Consider the following 20,245-nt stretch of genomic DNA (forward strand, 5'->3'; position numbering starts at 1 on the left):
GTTTAGCTTTATTGTAACATATTTGGATGCACTTAACTATCCACCTAGCAATGCCTGATTTTGATATGGGATTGCCTTTATGTGGTGGAGCAAAAGCAACAAAAAGTTCTTTGGTTTTCCTAAAAGGTTTTGTTCTTTCTATGTAGTATAGTAATGCTCTTTTCACATCTAAAGTCTGAAGGGCACATTCTGCCACTGAATCTGGTTGATGGAGGCAACTCAACAGATTGGTTGATATGAAAGGTAGAGATGACTTTAGGTAAAAATTTGGGGTTAGTCCTAAAAATTACTTTGTTTTGGTATATTTGTAGAAATGGTTCCTCTACGGTTAGTGCCTGAAGCTCACCAACTCGTCTTAGAGAAGTGATGGCTATAAGGAAGGCCACCTTCCAAGGGAGAAATTGTATTTCACATTTGTCCAATGGGTCCAAGGGAGGACCGATGAGTCTTGTAAGGACTATGTTGAGAATCCACACTGGAGAAGGTGGAAGTCTGGGGGGGAATGAGTATTTTAAGTCCTTCTATAAAAGCTTTAATAGCAGGCACTCAAAAAAGAGACAAGTGCTGTCTATTTTGCAGATATGCAGCTACTGCAGCGAGATGTAAGCGTATGGATGTGTACGTTGAATTGGAACGTTGTAGGTGCAATAGGTAGCAAATGATGGCTTGAATGGAAGCATCTAGTGGATTTATCTGATTGTTGTTACAGTAAACGACAAACCTTTTCCACTTTGATGCATAGCATGCTCTTGTGGTAGGGCGCCTAGCCTCTTTGGTAACATTCATACAGTCTGGCGGAAGCAAAAGGTAGCCAAACTCTAGGATTTCAGGTGCCAGATCGCAAGGTTGATCTGGGCGTCTTATCTCTCCATGGTTCTGAGTTAGAAACTTGGGGGAAAGATGTAGTTTTTGGTTTGGAACTACAGATAGCTCCAACAGAGTTGTGAACCACAGCTGTTGGCCCCATGTGGGAACAACTAGGATAAGCTTTAAGGAATGCTGCTTGAGTTTCTGAACCACTAACGGAATAGTGGTAGAGGTGGAAAAGCAAAAGCAAATATCCCTGACCAATTCATCCATACTGCATTGCCTTTGGACAATGGGTGTGGATGCCTGGATGAGAAGTTTGGGCATTTTGCGTTTAGATGGGTGGCAAACAGATCTATCTCTTGGAAGCCCCATATTTGGAAGAATGGGAGGAGAACTTGAGGGTGGAGTTCCCATTTGTGGATCTGCTGTCGCTGACGGCTGAGTGGAACTGCAATCTGCTTGTTTACTCCTGGAAGGTGTTCTGCAAGGAGATATATTTTTAGAGGTATGGCCCATCTCCAGATTCTCTGGGCTAACTGTGAGAGCTGGAGAGTGTGTCCCCCCCCCCCTGTTTTTTAATGTAGTACATCACCGTCATGTAGGCTGTGCGAACCAGGACAGCTTTGCCTATTAGATGAAGTTGAAAGACTTTAAATTGCTAGCAGTTCTAGATGATTTATGTGGAGTTGTTTATGTTGCAGAGTCCACATGCCCTGAATGGTATGTTTTTCCAGATAAGCTTCCCAAACAGTGAGCGATGCGTCTGCCGTTAGCAGTATCTGCGGAACCGGGTCGAGGAATGGCCATCCCTTGGAAAGGTTTTGTACGTTCTACCACTGCAGAGAGCGACGAGTACGGCCATCTAACAACACCAGATCTGATAGATGACCTTGAGCCTGGTTCCACTGACGTGCTAAACATTCCTGTAGAGGATGCATTTGAAGTCTTGCATAGGGAACGATTAAAATGCAAGAAGCCATCATTCAATTGCATGAACACTCGGGCTGTTAATGAGTGCTGAGGCTGAAACTGTGATATTAGAGCTTGCATGTTGCGGATCCTGACTGGGTTGGGATACGCTAGAGCTTTGCGAGTGTCTATTGTGGCTCCTAGATAAGTTGTGTGTTGGATGACTTTAGGTGAGACTTGGTAAAGTTTACAGTGAATCCCAAGTCGTGAATCAGTTGGACTGTCTTTTGAGTGTGGTGTAGGCAGCTTTGTTGTGATCTGGTTTATATCAGTCAGTCGTCTATGTAAGGGAAGACATGAATGTGCTGTCTTCTTAGATGAGCTGCGACTACTGCCAGGGCCTTGCTGAAAACCCTGGGTACTGTAGGTACCCCAAATGGGAGAACTTTGTACTGGTAATGTTGCCCGTCCACCACAAACCTGAGATATTTTCTGTGAGCCGGGTGAATGGGAATATGAAAATAGGTGTCCTTTAAGTCCAGAGTGGCCAGAAGTTGCCTTGCTGAAGTAGTGGGAGCACCTGATGTAGTGTGACCATGTGAAAGTGGTCCGACTGTGTGTACAGATTTAGCTGTCTGAGGTCTAGTATAGGCCTGGGAGAGCCGTCCTTTTTGGGAATTAAGAAATACAGGGAGTATACCCCGGTCCCTTGGTATGTTAATGGGATTGGTTCTATAGCATATTTTTCCAAGAGAGATAGAATCTCCTGCTTTAAGAGGGTGAGATGTTCTGGTGACATTGCATGTGCTCTTGGAAGAATATTTGGGGGAGTGCTTGTAAGGTCCAGGCAGTAACTATACTGGATAATTTGTAGCACCCACTTGTCTGAGGTAATTGAATTCCAGACAGGTAGGAATTGGGGGAGACGTCCCCCAACAGGAGTGGAATGATCGGAGGGGATAGCAGAAGGAAGTACCTGTTTGCAGGGGAAGTGCGTGTGGAATTGCCTCTACTTCTTCCCCTACCATTGTTTCCTCTAAAATCTCCTCTTGAATAACCTCTGGGCGAGGGGGATTGGTTGTTGCCCTTGTAAGAGGAGGAGGAATTCTCAGTGGACGCTGTTTTTGAACCAACCCTGTAAAAAGAGCAGCAAAAGGAACCTCTACTGGCAGGTAATTGTAAAGTCCCCATTGACTCTGCGACCTCATCTTTTCCAGCAAGGTGTCAACAGCTAGGCCGAAAAGTGCTCTTTGTCAAAGGGTTGGTTAAGTATGGAGGTTTGTACCTGCGGCTTAAATCCAGAAATTCTGACCCATGCGTGTCTGCGTAATAGTACGCTGGGGTTGATTGCACGAGCTGCTGTGTCTGCTGCATCTAGTGCACATCTAATGGAGGTGTTGGTAATGAGTTTACCTTCCTGAATAAGGTCATTAGCCTTAGATTTATATTTTTCAGGCAAATGTTGCATGATCTTTTCTAACTCATCGTAATGAGCTCTATCATAATGAGCTAGTAGCGCTTGGGCGTTGGCAATGCGGACGGTGTTTGCTGCCTGTGCAGCCACTCTTTTGCCTGAGGCATCATTAAGCTTGGTCTCCTTGTTAGAAGGACGGGTGTCTCCTGTGGCTTGTCAGTTAGCTCTCTTATGTGCGTTGGAGACTACAACAGAGTCTAAGGGCAGCTGGCCTTTAATATAAACAAGGTCGGTAGGAGCTGATTTGTATTTTTTTATCCACTCTAGGTGTGATTATTCTTGCCCTAACAGGATCTTTAAATACCTCGTCTGTCTGTTTTAACATGCCTTTCAGCATGGGCAATGTATGACTGGCTCTTTGTGATGAAGAAAATGTCTCAAAGAGGAAATCCTTTTCTAAGGGTTGTTCACGGATAGGCTTTCCTGTTTTCAGTTTCTATTTTTGGTGAATTCTGGTTGTGTTTTTTCAGTGTTTTCGAGCGATTTCAATGCCTCACAAAAACAGTGTTTTTCAGTGGTTACTCATTTTTGTGCCATACAAAACAACTGAAACAGTGTTTTACCGGTGTTTATGGAACGCTTTGCTTTTATTATTGCTACCTTTCTTCATTGATGCATGGTATATAGACAGTGTATGTACAGTGTATATGAAGTCCAAATACATTTTTACAAGTCAAATTTATTGTAGTACACCATACAATATTTCTTCAGTGATTCTTTGGTCATTTACGCTCTCTCTTTCCTTCCCATGTACACTTTTATTTGTGAAAAGGCCCTCTCGACATTGGCACTTGAGACTGGCAACACCGTAGCTTTCCATGCCAATACTGGTGCACCTCAAGGTTGACATTCTCTGGGCCAGGTTCTGCAACATATGAGTTGAACTGGGTGCATATGCCCTCAAATGTATTAAAGCGGTCAAAAATGAAGCTGTACTTTACAAAGTCTGGAGAAAATTCCCCTTTATGGAACGGATCTAACACTTGTGCAGAGTACCAAAGTGAGGCTTCATTGACTTCAAATACCATGGTTGGTGAAGGGACATTTCTATGCATCATAGCTAGCCATTTCTCATGCATTGTAAAATAAAATTTCCTGAATTGGTTCTCAGCACTTCTCTTCTTACCAAGTGACAAGCATTCTAACAGGGAACATTTTGCAGTGCCAAAGTCACTAAAAGTGTCGCCTAGCCTACTCTCGAGGACATGTTTGACATCTACACCAATTATGCTGAAGACTTGATAGACAAGGGTGTTTTCTGACTTGAGTTTTTAGATTATATCCACTACAGCAGTCATGTTTTCCTGTAAAAATCTAAGAATGCAGTACAGTGTACTTTTTTTGACATCACTATCAATATGCACCCGAAGATCCTCACATTTCTTGCCTTTTGCATAATCACTAGGCAAAAATTCAGTAAACAGTCGCCACATAGATAATTTTGCATTCACGGCCTCTAGGACTGAGAACCACCGACTAAATGACACAGTTGGGATGACTCTTTCTTTGCTGCCACACAAAACACAAAATGAGAAATATTTGCGTTTTAGTTCCCGCGCATAACGAAACAGTACACCTGAATGGACTACAAAATCAATAGTATTCTTCATTAGCTTGGAAGATTGTAAAGATGCTTTCAGCATACCATCTAGCAAGTGGCAAGGATCTCTTACAGGGAAACACTTCAGCTCAGGTATTGCTTTTGACAGGTCATCACACAACTTTTTCATATGCGTAGCTGAATCGCTGCAAATACAAACAATATCACTCCAATCTTTGTTAAACTTGGTAAGAACTCTCTGCAGCAGCATTCCAAGTGACACTGAGTTGCATGTTTCCAGTACATCTAGATCTGCCATGATGGTACGTCTGTACCATCCATTTTTTGCATCACAAAATGTGATTAGCACAGCCACTGCTGGGTCGCCACGCATCTCTGGGAAAGTGTAACAGCTGTAATGCAAGGAGTGGCAGCGTTATGCTAAATGTGGTATGCAAGCCAAAGATATTTATTGATTTATTACTGGTGTTTTCTATTGCTTGAGCTCCACCCACCCGGCACTCTGACGCTGTACAAAATTATATAATGATAGTATCATTGGAGGAAACTAATTAAACAATTTCAGAGCTATGCAATACCAGGAGGAAAAGAAGCACTGGGTGAAACAATTTGCAGTCACATGTAAATGTTTCTCAGTTAGTATGTTTTGGGAGGTGTTTGAAAACAGTAGTGGGTGAGGAAGGAGTACTGCAGACTACAAAAAGAGCATTTGGCACTTTCGGAAATTTGCCTGAAAAGGGAGGCTCTGTGCAAGGCACACCTCTTGAACTGCGGGGTACAGAGAGAACTTTTTTGAATCGCAGGTTTTGTGATTCTCCAGGTATGGGTAATTTATGAGAGATTTCTGGGGGTTGTTGAGCGTTGTAGGCAAGGCAGGAAGTTCTAATAGTTCATTTAGATTCAATGTGTTGTCATTTGAAGAAAGTGAGAGTTGGGTGACATTTTCATGGGTTTGGGCACTCCTCACAAATCAAGTAGCATGATGGCACGGCTCTGAGTAAAGCTAGTCTGGTTTTCACTGCTGTTGTTTTCCCCCTCGGAGATATATATAGTGCTAACTTGACCTGAAGGTATTGAAGCGCTTCACAGGAGCACCAGTTCTATTACACAAGGGCACATTCTTTTTTGTTAGGGAAGGGTAGATTACGTGATTTGCCCAGAATCACAGGATGTTGAACTGCAACGTAAATGGTTACCGTGGGCATAAAGACTGCACGCACAGGGCAGTAGATCTGCCTGTTGCAGAAACACGTATGAAGCGTTAGGACCTGAGCTTATAAAAAAAGAACATAACATTTTATTGGCATCGGAGCAAAACCATTAACACCCACAATATTAATTTCAATAACGATGATAAACAGTTTTCTAAGTGGGACTAGTCTTGGACCAGCAGGCTAAATGTGCGCTTTTGCAGTCAGTTATCAACAACCCACTGATTTGAAATGGGGAAATCGAGATTCCAAATTGGGCAGGGGCTCTACGAAGGGGTGCAAGAACAACAATGCCTCGTTAAGTAAATGGTCTTTTTAAAGACCTGTGAATGACACAGCAGCTCAAGTCCACTGTGAAAAACTATGAAACAGTTTGCAGTCCCCTCTCGCTTGCATGTAAATCACATTTGCACTATAATAGTACTCGGGCGCGCAACGCCCATTGGGCTCAAAGGGCTTCAGCCCCAGTGCTTAATTTGTGCCGGTGGTTTCCGGTGCTCAGCACCGGCACTTAATTCACAGGGCCGTGACTATACACGTTTTCTTCTCACTACAGCAAGCTCAGCATCACCCTGGTACCAGAAGCTAACTGCCTGTGCCCCAGTATTGGCACTACAGCGAGTTCATCATCACCCCGATGCTAGCTACTGCGTGTGTCTAGGTACATGCTCCCTGTCTGCCTGAGGTTACCAGGAGCAGGTGGGGGATTCCCGCCAGAGCTGGACCTGTACCTGCTGGCAGCAAGAGGCCTGGCTGTATGTAATCGCCAGCGCCTGGCCCCCTCGTGCATCCCATGTGTGCCCCTTTCCCTTCCAGCCCAACACCAGACCCTGTGGTGACCGGCTGCCTGTCACGCTGCGGGTACTGCAGTGAATGCGGTTTCTCTGTCCTGTATGTGACACTCCTTCTTCCTGCCCTGGGCAGTCTGTACAGGGCTCAGTTTTACCTGTCCGATGTGAAGCGCCTCTTATTTCCCCCATCCATCTGCCCTCCAGTCCACGGTGTAAAGAAGTGATTCCTCCCACGTGCCTGCTAGGAGAAGATTCCCGGTATTCAAGCTGTATGAAACATGTTCCTGCTGTCTTGTTGCTGCAGTCAGTGGCCATATTTGGCATGATATCATAGTGAAGGTATAGTGCAACGACATCCACCCCGGTTTTCACAAGTGTGAATTCGTATCTCACAGGATTCTCTTGCCGAAGTTAACTAATGTACATTCTGGTCGCCTGCCTCTGGTGATAGAATACAAATAGGCGCAAAACAGTATTGGTAGCGCTTGCGAGCTGAGTGCAAATTGTGTGTGCTACTGTGCTTACATATTGCACCTTTTTGCTCTTAGGTGGTAGTAAAAGCGACCAGTTAACATAAAATGCAAACTAAAAGGACGCCACAAATACCGTTTCCACATTGTTTTCCGTGTTGTGCACCTATCTATGTAAAGAGAGTTGAATGTGCGTAGCGGACACAATTATGTGCGCTGGGTGGTCTTGCACTGCCTGTATTATACCAGTATCGGAGTGAGCCAGCGTGTCTCGCAGCACCCTCTGTTCATCTTCTGCTGACTCCTGTGTGGATGGGAGTTGTGCACACATGTTTACAAAGCCTTTCCGGATATCATCACACGCCTTCGTCTGCTTCAAAATAAATATATCTAGCTGGGTGACAGCATGGTATGCCTGCACCGACTGCCCCCCTCGTTTAGGCATGATGAATGTGTATTGTTCATCATGCTAGTGATGTTAGCAGGCCTTATTGTCACAGCCCTTGGCAATCACTGAATAGTTGTGTCCTGCTCTCTAATCTTTTCATCACTTGGCCTGCTTAATACAGCCCATCTGCGCTTCCCGATAAATAATTGCATCAGGGGGCTGGCTCCTTATTGAACTGAGCGACGCACGATGTGGAAGCAAATTAAGCACTGTTCAGCCCCCCCTCCCACTCTTCCACCCCCCCATCCTGTCGTGTGTGTCAGCCCGGGCTGAGACAGCTTCCCAGGCCGGTGAACGTCTTATTGCAGCCGCACCCGAGTACTTCACAGGTCTTTAAAAGACCATTTACTTGCTAACGAGGCTTTGTTGTTTTTCACCCCTTCTTAGAGCCCCTGCAGCTACACTCTGCATATTGCTGGAAGAGTCAGCTCCCCCCCCCCCCCCCACCACAAAATGTTTAGTAACCCACCCCGAAATTTGGCTCTAGTTGCGCCTCGGATAGTACTCTCTGCCTTTCGGCTAGGTTAGCGCTATACATACACCACATTATACAATAATATGCGCAGATTGAACCGGGATAACTCAAAGAATAAAACATGACACAGAAAGCTGCACTACCGTAAACTGCCATCTTAACGCCTCTATTAAGCACTAATGCGAATACTTCGACGATGAGTGCAGCACCCTGAAGTGACAAAGTCCACGTGTATTTACTGGCATGGAGTACTCCTAACAGACCGCCGTAAATACCTTCATGAGTCAAGTACTACCAACTCAGCCGTTTTTTGTACACACTATTTCTTTGTTTATCTTAGTTTAAAGTCCACAAAATGTCACCCTTTGTAAAGTTCAACCAAGTTCATTACTTAGAACTGTAAACCTGCTTCGTAAATCACATAGGTTTAAAGGCTTCATGTTTATGCCTAAAAATATACTATTGTGGCACATTTCCAAGTCCCTCTCCGCGTTAATGTGAATTTCCCAAAAAATGAAGACAAACTTACACTTATGGTTCGGTAACTAGGCTTCCTCTATTTTTGTACTGCATAAGGTTATCAGCATTTGTATAGTGAGGTTGAAACCACATGACTAGCACTGGCGGAGCCACTAATGTTCCTACAGATGAGACAGTCACATAGCCACTGCCCAACAGAGATAGTCACACCGCTTAGACAAAGGCACTAATTGTTTCTTCAATTGCATACGTTAAATAAAACTCTACAGGACTGATGTAAACACGGTCACCTGGTTTTGTATCTAAAACAACTTTGTCTGAGGTTTACCACTGACGCAGTATCGTTTTGGAGATGACAAAATTAACTAGTCACGTCTGTGAAGAAACAATGTACTCAGTAATGTACTTACACAACAGCCAGATGATGAGTGGACTCAGCCTGCAGTGCGCATGAGTAGGTGTCAGCACGTTAAAGTACAGGCCTGTACTAGTACACAAGAAATGGTGGGCACGTGTCACCAAATTAAGGGTTGTGTAAATAGTGATTTAATGGGGTGACTCGCGTTTCTTGCTGCTTGCTTCTCGGGTCTAAATTGCAGTTTGGTCTGCAATGCTTTGGCTCCATCAAGTGGCCAAAAGGTGCAATAACAATGAAAATCAGTGACACTCGGTTTAAACGGGGTCAGCTGATTTTCATCCGTTAGGGTACAGTCGGGCAGAGTCGGTTTTAACCGAATTCCGGATGGCCTATTTATGGAGTTCTACCCCATGATAATGAGCAGCCCTGTTAAGGAGCTTGACATAGCCAATGTTGTCATCAGGTGGGGAGGGTCTGGAGGGTTACAAAGCAGGGTCATCTGTATTTGGATTTGTGTGGTAATCCTCCCAAGAGTCAGTGTCCTGTGGTGCCTCCTGATCCTGATCCTCATCCCCTTCATCCTGTGTTTCAGGTGTAAGTGGTGGTGAATTTAATGGAGTGATAGCCAAGCTAGGATTAGGAGGAGGCGAGGGAGAAGAAGGTGGAATATAAGGAGGAGAAGGGTTAGTACCCACATTCTTCTTCTTAAGTGGGATATGATAGTCCTTGGCAGGTCAGTTTTCCGTTTTTTTTTTAATAGTTGCCGGAATATGTCCTGTTTTAGGGTTTATCACTAGCTTTTTCTGTTTCGGGTCCAAAGGTGGCTCATCGGGCCGAGGCTCTTTGGAGAGAGTGTCTTTTTGTTTAGATGGTGATTTCGGCGCCGAAGGTTTCAGTTCCGAGCCTTTTGGTGTTGTAGGTTTTGACTCCGAGTGTTTGGACTTGGAGGGTTTTGGCTCCGAGTGTTTGGATTTGGAGGGTTTCGGCTCTGAGTCTTTGGCCTTGGAGTGTTTCGGCTCCCAGTCTTTGGCCTTGTAGGGTTTTGGTTCTGAGTCTTTGGCCTTTGAAGGTTTCGGGTCCGAGTCTTTGGTCTTGGCCAGTTTTGACTCCGAAGGTAAGTTGACCAATAGATGTTTGGTCTTTTGTATTGGTGCCGAAGGTGTCGGTTCAACATCAGAGCGGGGCTGGCTTGAGCCCGAGCCAGAAGGATTCTCTTTGTGTTTTGGAGCCGGGCCAGAGGGCGAGGCATCGAAAACATTTTGTCAGTGCCGACCTGAACCCGAGGGTAAAGGAGGGTCTGGAGCCTTTGTCTCATGGTGACTGGGCAGAGGGGGATCTATACTCACGGTACTCTAACCCGGAGTGATGTTTTCTGCTTCCATGTCGGAGTTGGCTTCAGACACGGAGATCTGCTATTCTTCCTCTGCCCCTTGAGCTGGTTGTTGGGTATCGGAATCTTCGTAGAAGATGTCCGGAACAGCATCGGTCTGACGTTGCATCTCGTGGCGACGAGCCCAACAATCACGAAGTGTCTTATTCGATTGGACTGATCGACACGCGTCACAGTCCTTCTAATCGTGTTCCAGGGACAAGCAGAGATTGCACACTTTGTGCAAGTCAGTGCGTGGAAACATAGCACGACAACCGGGACATAGCTTGAATGGAGTCCGTTCCATCGACTGCTAGCGCGGTCGGCACGGGTAGACCCGACCGCCTGCCACAAGTTTTCCGATGGAAAGTTTTCCGAGGTGAGACAATGCGCGTCAAATGTGAAACCGCGATCGATAACAATACCGCCGAGGGGAATGAATTCCGCGTCGAAGGGGTCCGAAAACGGTACCAAACCGGAGTGCCGCAATACACATCCGAACCCGACGGCGGACAAAAACAATCTAAGGATGGAGTCGATGCCCATGAGCACTATCACCAAAAGAAGGAGTCACCTACCTCGTGACTGGAGGACTTCTTCTAACAAAAACAAAGTGCAAACATCCGGGCCCAACACCAGATGACGATCTGTGCTAAAGCATATGATCTACAGTTCATATGCCTCGAACAGAAGAGTTACATTTCATCACCTAATAATCAGAAAATGCAATATAAACACAGTTAAAGGTAGAATATATATTGAGCAAAGCATAAAAGGAACCAGAAAAATAATACATTAATGACAAAAATAGATGAAAGGTCTGACAGTAGTGTTCTTAGTTTATTTTCAGAGAAACAAAAAACAGAATTGAGTGGCTGTCAGTGTGGTATACGCTGACATTGCGGAAGCCCTTGGCTTAATTAAAGTTGGCAGTCCACTTTATCTTATATGTGAAGCGGAATGCCTGTAAATTAATTTCGTTTAATGTTTTTCTCTTTTGAATGGAAGAAAATGCAAAATGGTTTGGACAGCCATGCTACTATACGTGTTTCAAACATATTTTCAATTATCTGATATTTTGTTTAGCCTTATTTTATATATTTCCATACAATTAAAACATTGAAAGAATAAGCTATATTTAAATAGGTAGTATTATTTTATTTTTTTAGAGTTTTTTTCTCCTCATTTTAATTATGTTCTGTGCATGTGCGAAGATATTCAATAAGAATGAATATTATCGAGTATTCAATGATAGGGAACCACTTCCATTGGCCCAACAAATTGTTCAGGCTTCTTATCAACTGTTACATACATCTCTGGAAATATTTTTTTTACCTAATCTCAACTGTACTGCTTTACTTTTTTTTTTAACTTGCAACTTTCAACTTTGCTTTTTTGACAGCAGTCAAAAGAAATCATAAGTGATATGCCAACAAACTTATGGCACATCAATATTACTTATTTTTTCTCCATGGGGTCCACAGCATCTATGCAGGTTCCCTGATTTGTGTTGTGGCCATTTGTAAAGTATATAATATTTACAATTACACGAATTTCAAAGAATGTTCTACTACTAGTAAGTTTATTCAATTATCTGCTTGAGTGCATACGATTCCACAGTTCGCCAATTGAAATTTTTCTGCGGTGATCATTATGTAGAGACCAGTAACTGGAAGGAGGCCCAAAGCAGTTTCATGTACATGAGCATGCAATCATTGAAGCTGAAGGAACAACGGAAATATTCCTGATCCATGGCAGGGCTGAATGCCTGAATATGGTCCACTGCAAATATCTCCAAATCTTATTGGCTGAACAATGAGATTGGGAGACACAAGGAATAGACTCTTGGACATGTAGACTAGGTCTATGCACAGTGAATGCTCACTGCCAGGTCGGAATAAACCGACATCGGAACAAGGAGACCTAAATACTAGAACATAAACACATGGGCACTGGGTTAAGAGAGAAAGATAAGCAAGGAGACATGGACGATAAAACAGTCACATACCCATAGCACTCTGTAAACTGGCATAAGTCAATCCAGACAGTTTCAGCCCAGAGTAGCACCTAAGAATCCAATTCAATGCCAAAAATGCACAAATAACATATAGCATTACATGGCAGAACACAATCAGGGGGACGTCTGGGATTATTCGCATCCAGTCATACTCGGTGACATTATCTTCGATGCAAGATATCAAATAGTTGGAACTGAAGATGTCCCACTCTTTATCTTAAACACCATTCTCTCAGCTGAGAAAAGGTCTCTACCAGCCTTGCAGTAATGCCTACCACCTGCAAAGGCTGTGTCCCACCCCATAATGTACCAATTTTCTGACATCTATCAACTCATTTTTTTTATAGAGTTTTATATAGTGCGAACTAGACCCGACTCAGGTATCAGAGTGAGTTACATGAGCACCAGTTTCGTTACAGAAGGACGCATTCATTTTTGTTAGGCACAGGGAGATTAAGTGATTTGTCCAGAATCACAGGATGTTGAGCATCGTTGCCGAAGCTCGAACCTAGTTCCCCAGCTTCGAGGTCGACCGCTCTAGCCGTAAGGTTACATCCTCTCCTCTTAAATGTTGGTGATCACAGCTCTAACTTAAAACCCTGAGCTATCCACAGGAACAAGAATTAGAGCATAATGCAGAATAATACGTGGATCTAAATGCATTACTTCTCTCACTATTCATCTCCTTACCCAGGTCGGAAATTCCGTTCTTGTCCTCCTCCAAACAGCATGGGGTGCAGTGGGGTAGACACACCAGGGCCTCGTACATAGAGTGCACCTATTCGGGGGGCATAGAACTGCAGGGATATTAGAGAAAAGAGGTTAGTGGGGCGATGACAACTATGACAAACAGATCAACATTTGAAATGCAAGTCACGTTCCACTGTCACACGGAACACTCATCTTACCTTGTGCCCGACAATGGTGAGATAATCCACTTCCAACTCCTGCACATCTACTTGAACCTTCCCAAGTGCTTGTGCAGCATCTGTGTGAACCAAGATTCGAGGCAGTCCACACTCTACTCTCTTCTGGTTCAGGGTCTTTATTATGCAGCTGAGTTTTGAGACAGGCTGAAGAACAGGCATGGGATGAAACTACGTACTTGCAATAGCGGTTTTATAAAATGCATCAATTAGATTTACACGCTGTGTATATCTCACATTATGGGCTGTGGTCAGAAAATTAAAGTTGATTTTCTTAGCACGTTAAACTTTTGTAATTTTGAGACCAGGCTACATAATGACATCTACAGTATAACAATTGTTTAATATCCAATAAGCTCCTTAGATCACTGTTTTATACCACTTACCCACAAATAACAAAACAAGCAATGCAATAGGTCTCGCAATGATAGAGTTTGAGCTATTGGCATTGTAAATAGGCATTGTCTTTTACAATGTCAGAAGCATAAACTTGCATAAAAGCAGTGTATGGAGTGTAGCAGTGTGTGATGTGCAACATTGTGTGGTGTGTAGTAGTGTGTGGCGTGCAGCAGTGTGTGGCGTGCAGCAGTGTGTAGCGTGCAGCATGCAGCAATGAGTATTTCAGCAGTGTGCAGCAGTGTGTGACGTGCATCAGGGTGCGGTGTGCAGTAGTGTGTGTTGTGCAGTAGCGTTTTGTGTAGCATTGTGCGATGTGCAGCAGTGTGCGTTGTGCAGCAGTGTGAGGCGTGTAGCAGTGTGATGCGTGTAGCAGTGTGAGGTGTGCAGCAGCAGTGTGTGGCGTGCAGCAGTGTGTGGCGTGCAGCAGTTAAGGGTGCAGCATTGTGAGGCGTGCAGCAGTGTGTAATGCAGCAGAGTGTGCATTATTGTGTGGTGTGCTGTAGTGTGAGGTGTGCAGCAGTGTGTGGCATGCAGTAGTGTGTTTTGTGCAGTGGCATGCAGCAGTGTGGCGTGCAGCAGTGTGTGGCGTGTAGCAGTATGTGGCGTGCAGTAGTGTGAGGCGTGCAGCAGTGTGAGGCGTGCATCAGTGTGAGCTGCGCAGCTAATTTTTTGTTTTAATAATGCATATCTTAAGAATATAGGTTTTTAAATTTATTTGGTAAACATGCATTTTCTGTTATAACATTAATAATTATTTGGTTATATTAATACACATTGTAATTTAAGCCCTTTTAAAAAAAATATTATGCAAAGTATGTGTAAAAACAGTAAGCATTTTTAATTATTTTTTTTGCATTTTAATCAGTTTTTGTTGAATAGTAGGTGTTACGAAAACATTTTAATAATAAGGTAAATATTACACATATTTATTTTTTTAATGCACAGTGTAATGTTGATAGCTATGTACGTTTTTGAAAATGAATTTAAAAAAAAAAACATAAGCAAAAATAATGTTATGAGCAAGGTAATAGCTGTAAGTTTACCAATGCCGAGATTTTTGCATTGTAAAAGCTTGTTTAATGCTTTTGTGTTATGGTTTTTCACTTTTAAGTAAAGACTTTAAACACGAATACACGTGTTTACAATATGTGTTCAAATATGCATATAATTAGTGCGTTGCTGAAAGAGCAACATCGTAAAAGCAATATATAAAATATATCTTTATTTATAGAGTATTTTTAATAACAACTAACATTTATCTTAAAACTGTTCGTCATGCTGAACGTATGCTAGTTGGGGAAAAAAAATATCACGTGATACGACCTTGCTAGCGTGCTCGTGCACATTGCTGCTGGGAGCATTTTGCTTTCGTTTATACACAGGCACAATGGAAACGTTAGCTGGATGGGCACACGGAAACTCGTAGCGAGGCTATTTTAAATGCTGCTAACTGTAAGTACCTTAAAAGATTATTACATTAAGAGGAGCGTAGAATCCTAGCATGATGAAATAGTTGTAAGAATGCTAAAGTAAAAGGATTGAATGTTGTAAGAAGAGAAAAGGTATGGCGTAGTAACCGCGTTGGTAGTGTAGTGTTTATGTATTGCAGATAGAGTAAGTGCTAGGTTGCAGGGGAGTATAGACTATATTTAAATATTAGTGTTAGTAGGAGAGCGCAAATGGGTAAATACGAGTAAAAATGTGTTAAGTGCTAGGTTGCAGGGGAGTATAGACTATATTTAAATATTAGTGTTAGTAGGAGAGCGCAAATGGGTAAATACGAGTAAAAATGTGTTTGGAGCTATGCTAATTATGTAGCAACGCAAGAGGCAAATTAACGTGGCGAAAACAGTCAACTAAGCAAACGCTGATGTGAGTCACTGAATGCTGGGGCCTATGTATGAGTGTTCACAGACACTAATGAGGAAGAAAGTGAAACTGGATACTGACTTGCTGAGGGAAGAGAGACAGGAGATGTGCACGCCGCGTGGCTGAAAGCGCGTACACCAACTCAAATCCGCCGAGACCATGCGCGTGCCCATCTCCTGTCCCACTTCCGAGGCAAGTCAGTAACAATAGATCTCGCTGGCGACAGCGCTTCGCGCTGCGTTCGCCAGGCGAGACCTAAAAAACAAGCAATACATATATTCTATAGTCATCTCCATTTATAACACAGCTGCAAAATTATTGCTACAAGTGACTTTTGCAACATGAATCACCTATGCATTTACATGCTGTGCATCAATTCAAAGCAGTGCTGATTGTTTATTATCACTTACACACCAATGTTTGCCTTCTGGGAGCATGGACATACAAATCTAACTTGGAAATCTAAATAATAGTCTATTTTATTAATTCATACAACTGTTGGATCTATGTCTTCTGAAGGAATCAGCATTGTTTTCCTATGTGTCGTGTGTATACGAGGTGCAAGCTTTTTAGCGAAAAGAGGCCGGTTACCTTGTGAGAAGCCCATCGTCACTATCTCCCACCAGGACCACTGGGATTACTAACAGCTTGAGCAGACAACTACTCGCTGATTAGAATACTGTATTATAAGCAGGAAAGTGCCTGTTGTCCTGGAGTAATAACAATCACACCTGGAGGATTTGCACATTATGCCCATCTATACCAATGACTACTCGTTGTGATAACTTGTCGATCTCTTAGTTTGAACAAGTTATAGCATAAATGTATCTTCAACATACTGGGTCACCTGGGTGGAATCTGCTGGTTATAACCTTGAGTCATTTAGTAAATATCAAATGGTAATTGAAAAACAGTGTTCCCATCAGTGATTCTCAAGTCGATGCAAGTTGACGGCAGAAGGATACTTAGACCAGCAACCATTTGTTTAATAGGTGCCCAAATGACACATCAGAGCAAGAGTCCTTTAGAGTGTGTGTGCAGGACACTGAACAGCAATTTTCAAGCTACCCACAAAAATTAGATCACCCCAAACATTTCCTTTGTCAGTTCTGCTCGGACCCTTGATCTTGGGATAAGAATACCCTCCTTAACATAAACCCAAAATTAGCTTAGCAGAGTAGCAAAAACAAAAGTTGGGATCACTCAATGTCTGAGTTCTAGATCAGGAAAATAAAATAAAGGGCTTTATTCCAAAATCTCAAAAATCAAGCTGTACAGATTAATTCAAAATATGACATGAATGCTCAAATGTAGGATACATAATCAGAAATCAGATTTATTCTAAGACCTTTATTAACAGCCAAATCATAAGAGAAACAGAGAGCATCCCTAGAGAAAAAGGAAAAGTCTCTAAAAGGTCTGTAATAAATTGGACAGGGCCATAGTAGAAAGACATTCAGGGAAATATCTGGATTACCCCCAAAATCAAGGTTTTTTATATTCACCTTTTTAGAATACAAATGCAGCAAATACTGCAACTTCAGGATAGTGTGAATAGTGTTAACATCTTTCAGGCAAATCAGAACATGAAATGTATTAATAAAGTGCATAACACTAACCTACTTTGAATAAATCATTGAGCAGCTTCTAAGCTGTTGCTGTCCGGGGATGCACACCATATTATGAAACATTTGTTCAAACAATGATCCATGTACTAGTGTATTCTAACAGGCCCACATCGAAACTACAGCGGAAATGTCCTTGCGAACTAGAAACGTTTGGAAAACAAACGTAAGTCCATTCACAATTAATGCATTCTAAGGAAAATAACTAGTCACATCACGGTGCCTTTTGCTCTGTGAGGACTGCGGGCAGAGAAGACATGGTGGGGCCTCGATTGGGAGGGGGAATGAGCAGGAGACAGATGAACAGCATCAATATTAGCTAATGGAGTCTTTGTAAAAATGTGTCACAACTAAACTACAATAATAAACACACTTCTGAATGTCATGTTAAACTCGTTACAAGAGCAATGTTATTATGACTGCATTTACATCTTAAATTCATCCCAATAATCATTAGTATTCAATCTTTGTGGTCACTCAAAACTATGCATTTAAAAAAACTTGTACAAAAGCAACAATCAAGAGGTTGCTGGAAGGGCAGAGAAAAAGAGTTGATTTTCAGGAGGCCAGTATCCTTAGAAATCAACTCTGAATGCGGACAGATTTCTGAGTTTTCCTAACTAGTTAAAACTAATACTGCTAAGAATCGAAGCTTTTCTGTAGCACCCAGTAAAACTCAAGTTTCTGTTGAACGGACGGTAGACATGTCTTCTTGTAGGTAAAGAGTTGTAGCCATGTGAGGAATGATTTTTGAATCCATTAAAGAATAAGAATATTGTAGATGACATGAACTTCACTACAAATATGTAACAGATAATCTCCTTCCACCCACCCTGCTTGCAGTTCACTGGTTTTGGGTGGGGGGAGTGGCGCACAAGCAACAGATTTGGAGTTGTGTTCGAGTATTATATGAATGATGAGCATATTGAATGAGGTTGCACTAGATTTTAGTTTCCCAATAATAATGGTTGACATGTAAACTCAAAATGAGATGGGAGTAGTTTTGAGCTAGTCTGGGGCAGCATGCCTGAGGGCAGAGCCAAGATGCATAATTGAGTAAAACGTAGAGGAGTTACAAAAGTATTTGGAATCTATTACAGCACGGAAATTGGTTTAGTGTATAGAAGAGGAAGAAGAGAGGTGTGGGACCAACTGGTAGAAGCAGAGTGGTGCAGTGCTGTGAATGGCTATGAAAACTAAGATGACATTTTCGCATTGTATCATGTTGACATCCATGAAATCAGGCGAGTGAATGTCCAGCCAAATTGCCAAATTACTGATTTGTCTAGGAGAGTAAAGGCATATACTGGAAGTTAAATGAGCAAGCTGTTATAAAATTTCAGCATGAACACGACCAATGCATTTATGAGGTACTAATAAGAGAATGAAGACAAGAAAGGGACAGATGTATCCCAACTACAGGCATCATTCTATCCACTGTAAAATCAAACGCCAAGAAACCATGGAACTGAGGAACACTGTGCTATATAAACAAACCACGTAAGATAAACTATAATATTTTGTTATATAGCTAAATATCGCAATAATAGTATGTTACACTATATTCTCTAGATCAGTGCTTCCCGAACTTTTTAGAACCACAATCTTCTGTGACGCACCTAGCTTTAATGGCAAAGAGACGGGCAATTTTTTAAATGTAACTAAAGCATTTTGTGGCAGCGTGAAGTCATTTACAAACAGCACATTTTCTTTTGAAATGGCCACTAAATTTGCAAGGAAATACTGTCACGGTGCTCAAGTTTCCGCAGGAGCGTCAGGTGGGGATGATAGGTCCAAACCTCCCAAGACCACTGGATTGCCCAACAAAGTCAAAGCAACGCAGTGAAATCTGGGGAAGAAGGGAAATAGGGAAGAGGCACAAATAAACGTCCCTCGTTGAAACCTCTTCAAGTACAGGGCCACACAATCAGGAAATCTCTAAATAAAATAAGAAAAAACTGTGTAAATACTATAAATACTCAGGTTCTATATGTTTCTACAATTTCTTGCTATAAATGGATTGTAAGTACCTGTATATTCCCTTCTTCCATTAAATGAAATGACTTGCGTAAACGAGGCACCAATGTAAATCTGAAATAACAATAGGGAACTTGGTAAGTGTGTGACCTTCTCTATATAACCTAGCATAAACCCTAAACAGGTCTCCTATACCCACCTAAGACTAATAGTCTGTAATGTAATAATAAATGAAGATAAAGTGCCCCAAACTGTAGTAACCGTCAGCACAGACTCATCAAAGCAAAGACGTGTTTCTTAACATCAGAAACTCCATGGGGCAAACATGAGACGCTAAACAAAAGGAAAGACGACTCTCCACAGACACAGCGTCACACCAATTGGCTAATTGAAAATAGGAGGAGTAATGGCACCGAGGGAAAATGCCCAAAAGAACTGTCTCCGTGCATGCAACAGAAGTGGAGACGAAATAAAACAAAATGCACCTACCGCGAATTCACTCGCTCCCCGAAACCGCAAGGAAAGGATTCAACACTCATCTGAGCCTCGGTAGAAGTGGCAGGAAATGAGGATGCCAACATCCACCGCGGCCCCTAATAGGGGTAAATCCAAAGGGTGGAGGGTGAGGACGGAAACGCCCCGAACAGCAACCTCGAGTAGCGCCCGAAGCAAGGAGAACAGGACGCCAGCATCAACGCGGGTTGACGTGAAGCAGGAACAGGAAGCCCGACGGTGAAACGGACGTCCACGGGAAACCCGGAAGTGAGGTCACACCTACAAACTAGAACGCGAAGTGGTCTAGTACGTAGCTTGAGGACTTTTATAGACATCCGTGACAGTGTGTGCCTGCGAACTCCGACAGACCTGATAGTACACCCCCCCTACGGCTCCCCCCGCGGGTCCAGGCTTCTCAGGGTATAGTCTGTGAAAAAGGCGCAACACACGCGGGGCGTTTACATGGCCGACTGGTTCCCAAGTGCGCTCTTCTATACCATACCCTTTCCAATGGACTAGGTATTGTAATTTACGTAGCACTCTTCGTGAATCAACGATAGCTGCCACCTCATATTCAGGTT

The 20,245-nt window shown here is 42.9% G+C and overlaps 1 protein-coding gene across 4 annotated transcripts in view; it reads right to left on the minus strand.

Annotated features, from left to right (window-relative positions):
• The window catches only part of SCLY (selenocysteine lyase), a 206,158-nt gene that overhangs the window by 148,493 nt on the left and 37,420 nt on the right, over positions 1-20,245 (minus strand). For all 4 annotated transcript variants that reach the window (XM_085634600.1, XM_085634599.1, XM_085634602.1 and 1 more), the window contains exons 7-8: positions 13,282-13,446; positions 13,064-13,170 (exon numbers count right to left, since the gene is read on the minus strand). In XM_085634600.1, coding sequence (XP_085490726.1) covers positions 13,064-13,170; positions 13,282-13,446 — 272 coding nt within the window. The remainder of the gene's footprint in view (positions 1-13,063; positions 13,171-13,281; positions 13,447-20,245) is intronic.

This window comes from Triturus cristatus, chromosome 11 (genome assembly GCF_964204655.1).
Source record: "Triturus cristatus chromosome 11, aTriCri1.1, whole genome shotgun sequence".
In the NCBI taxonomy this organism is placed as follows: domain Eukaryota; kingdom Metazoa; phylum Chordata; class Amphibia; order Caudata; family Salamandridae; genus Triturus; species Triturus cristatus.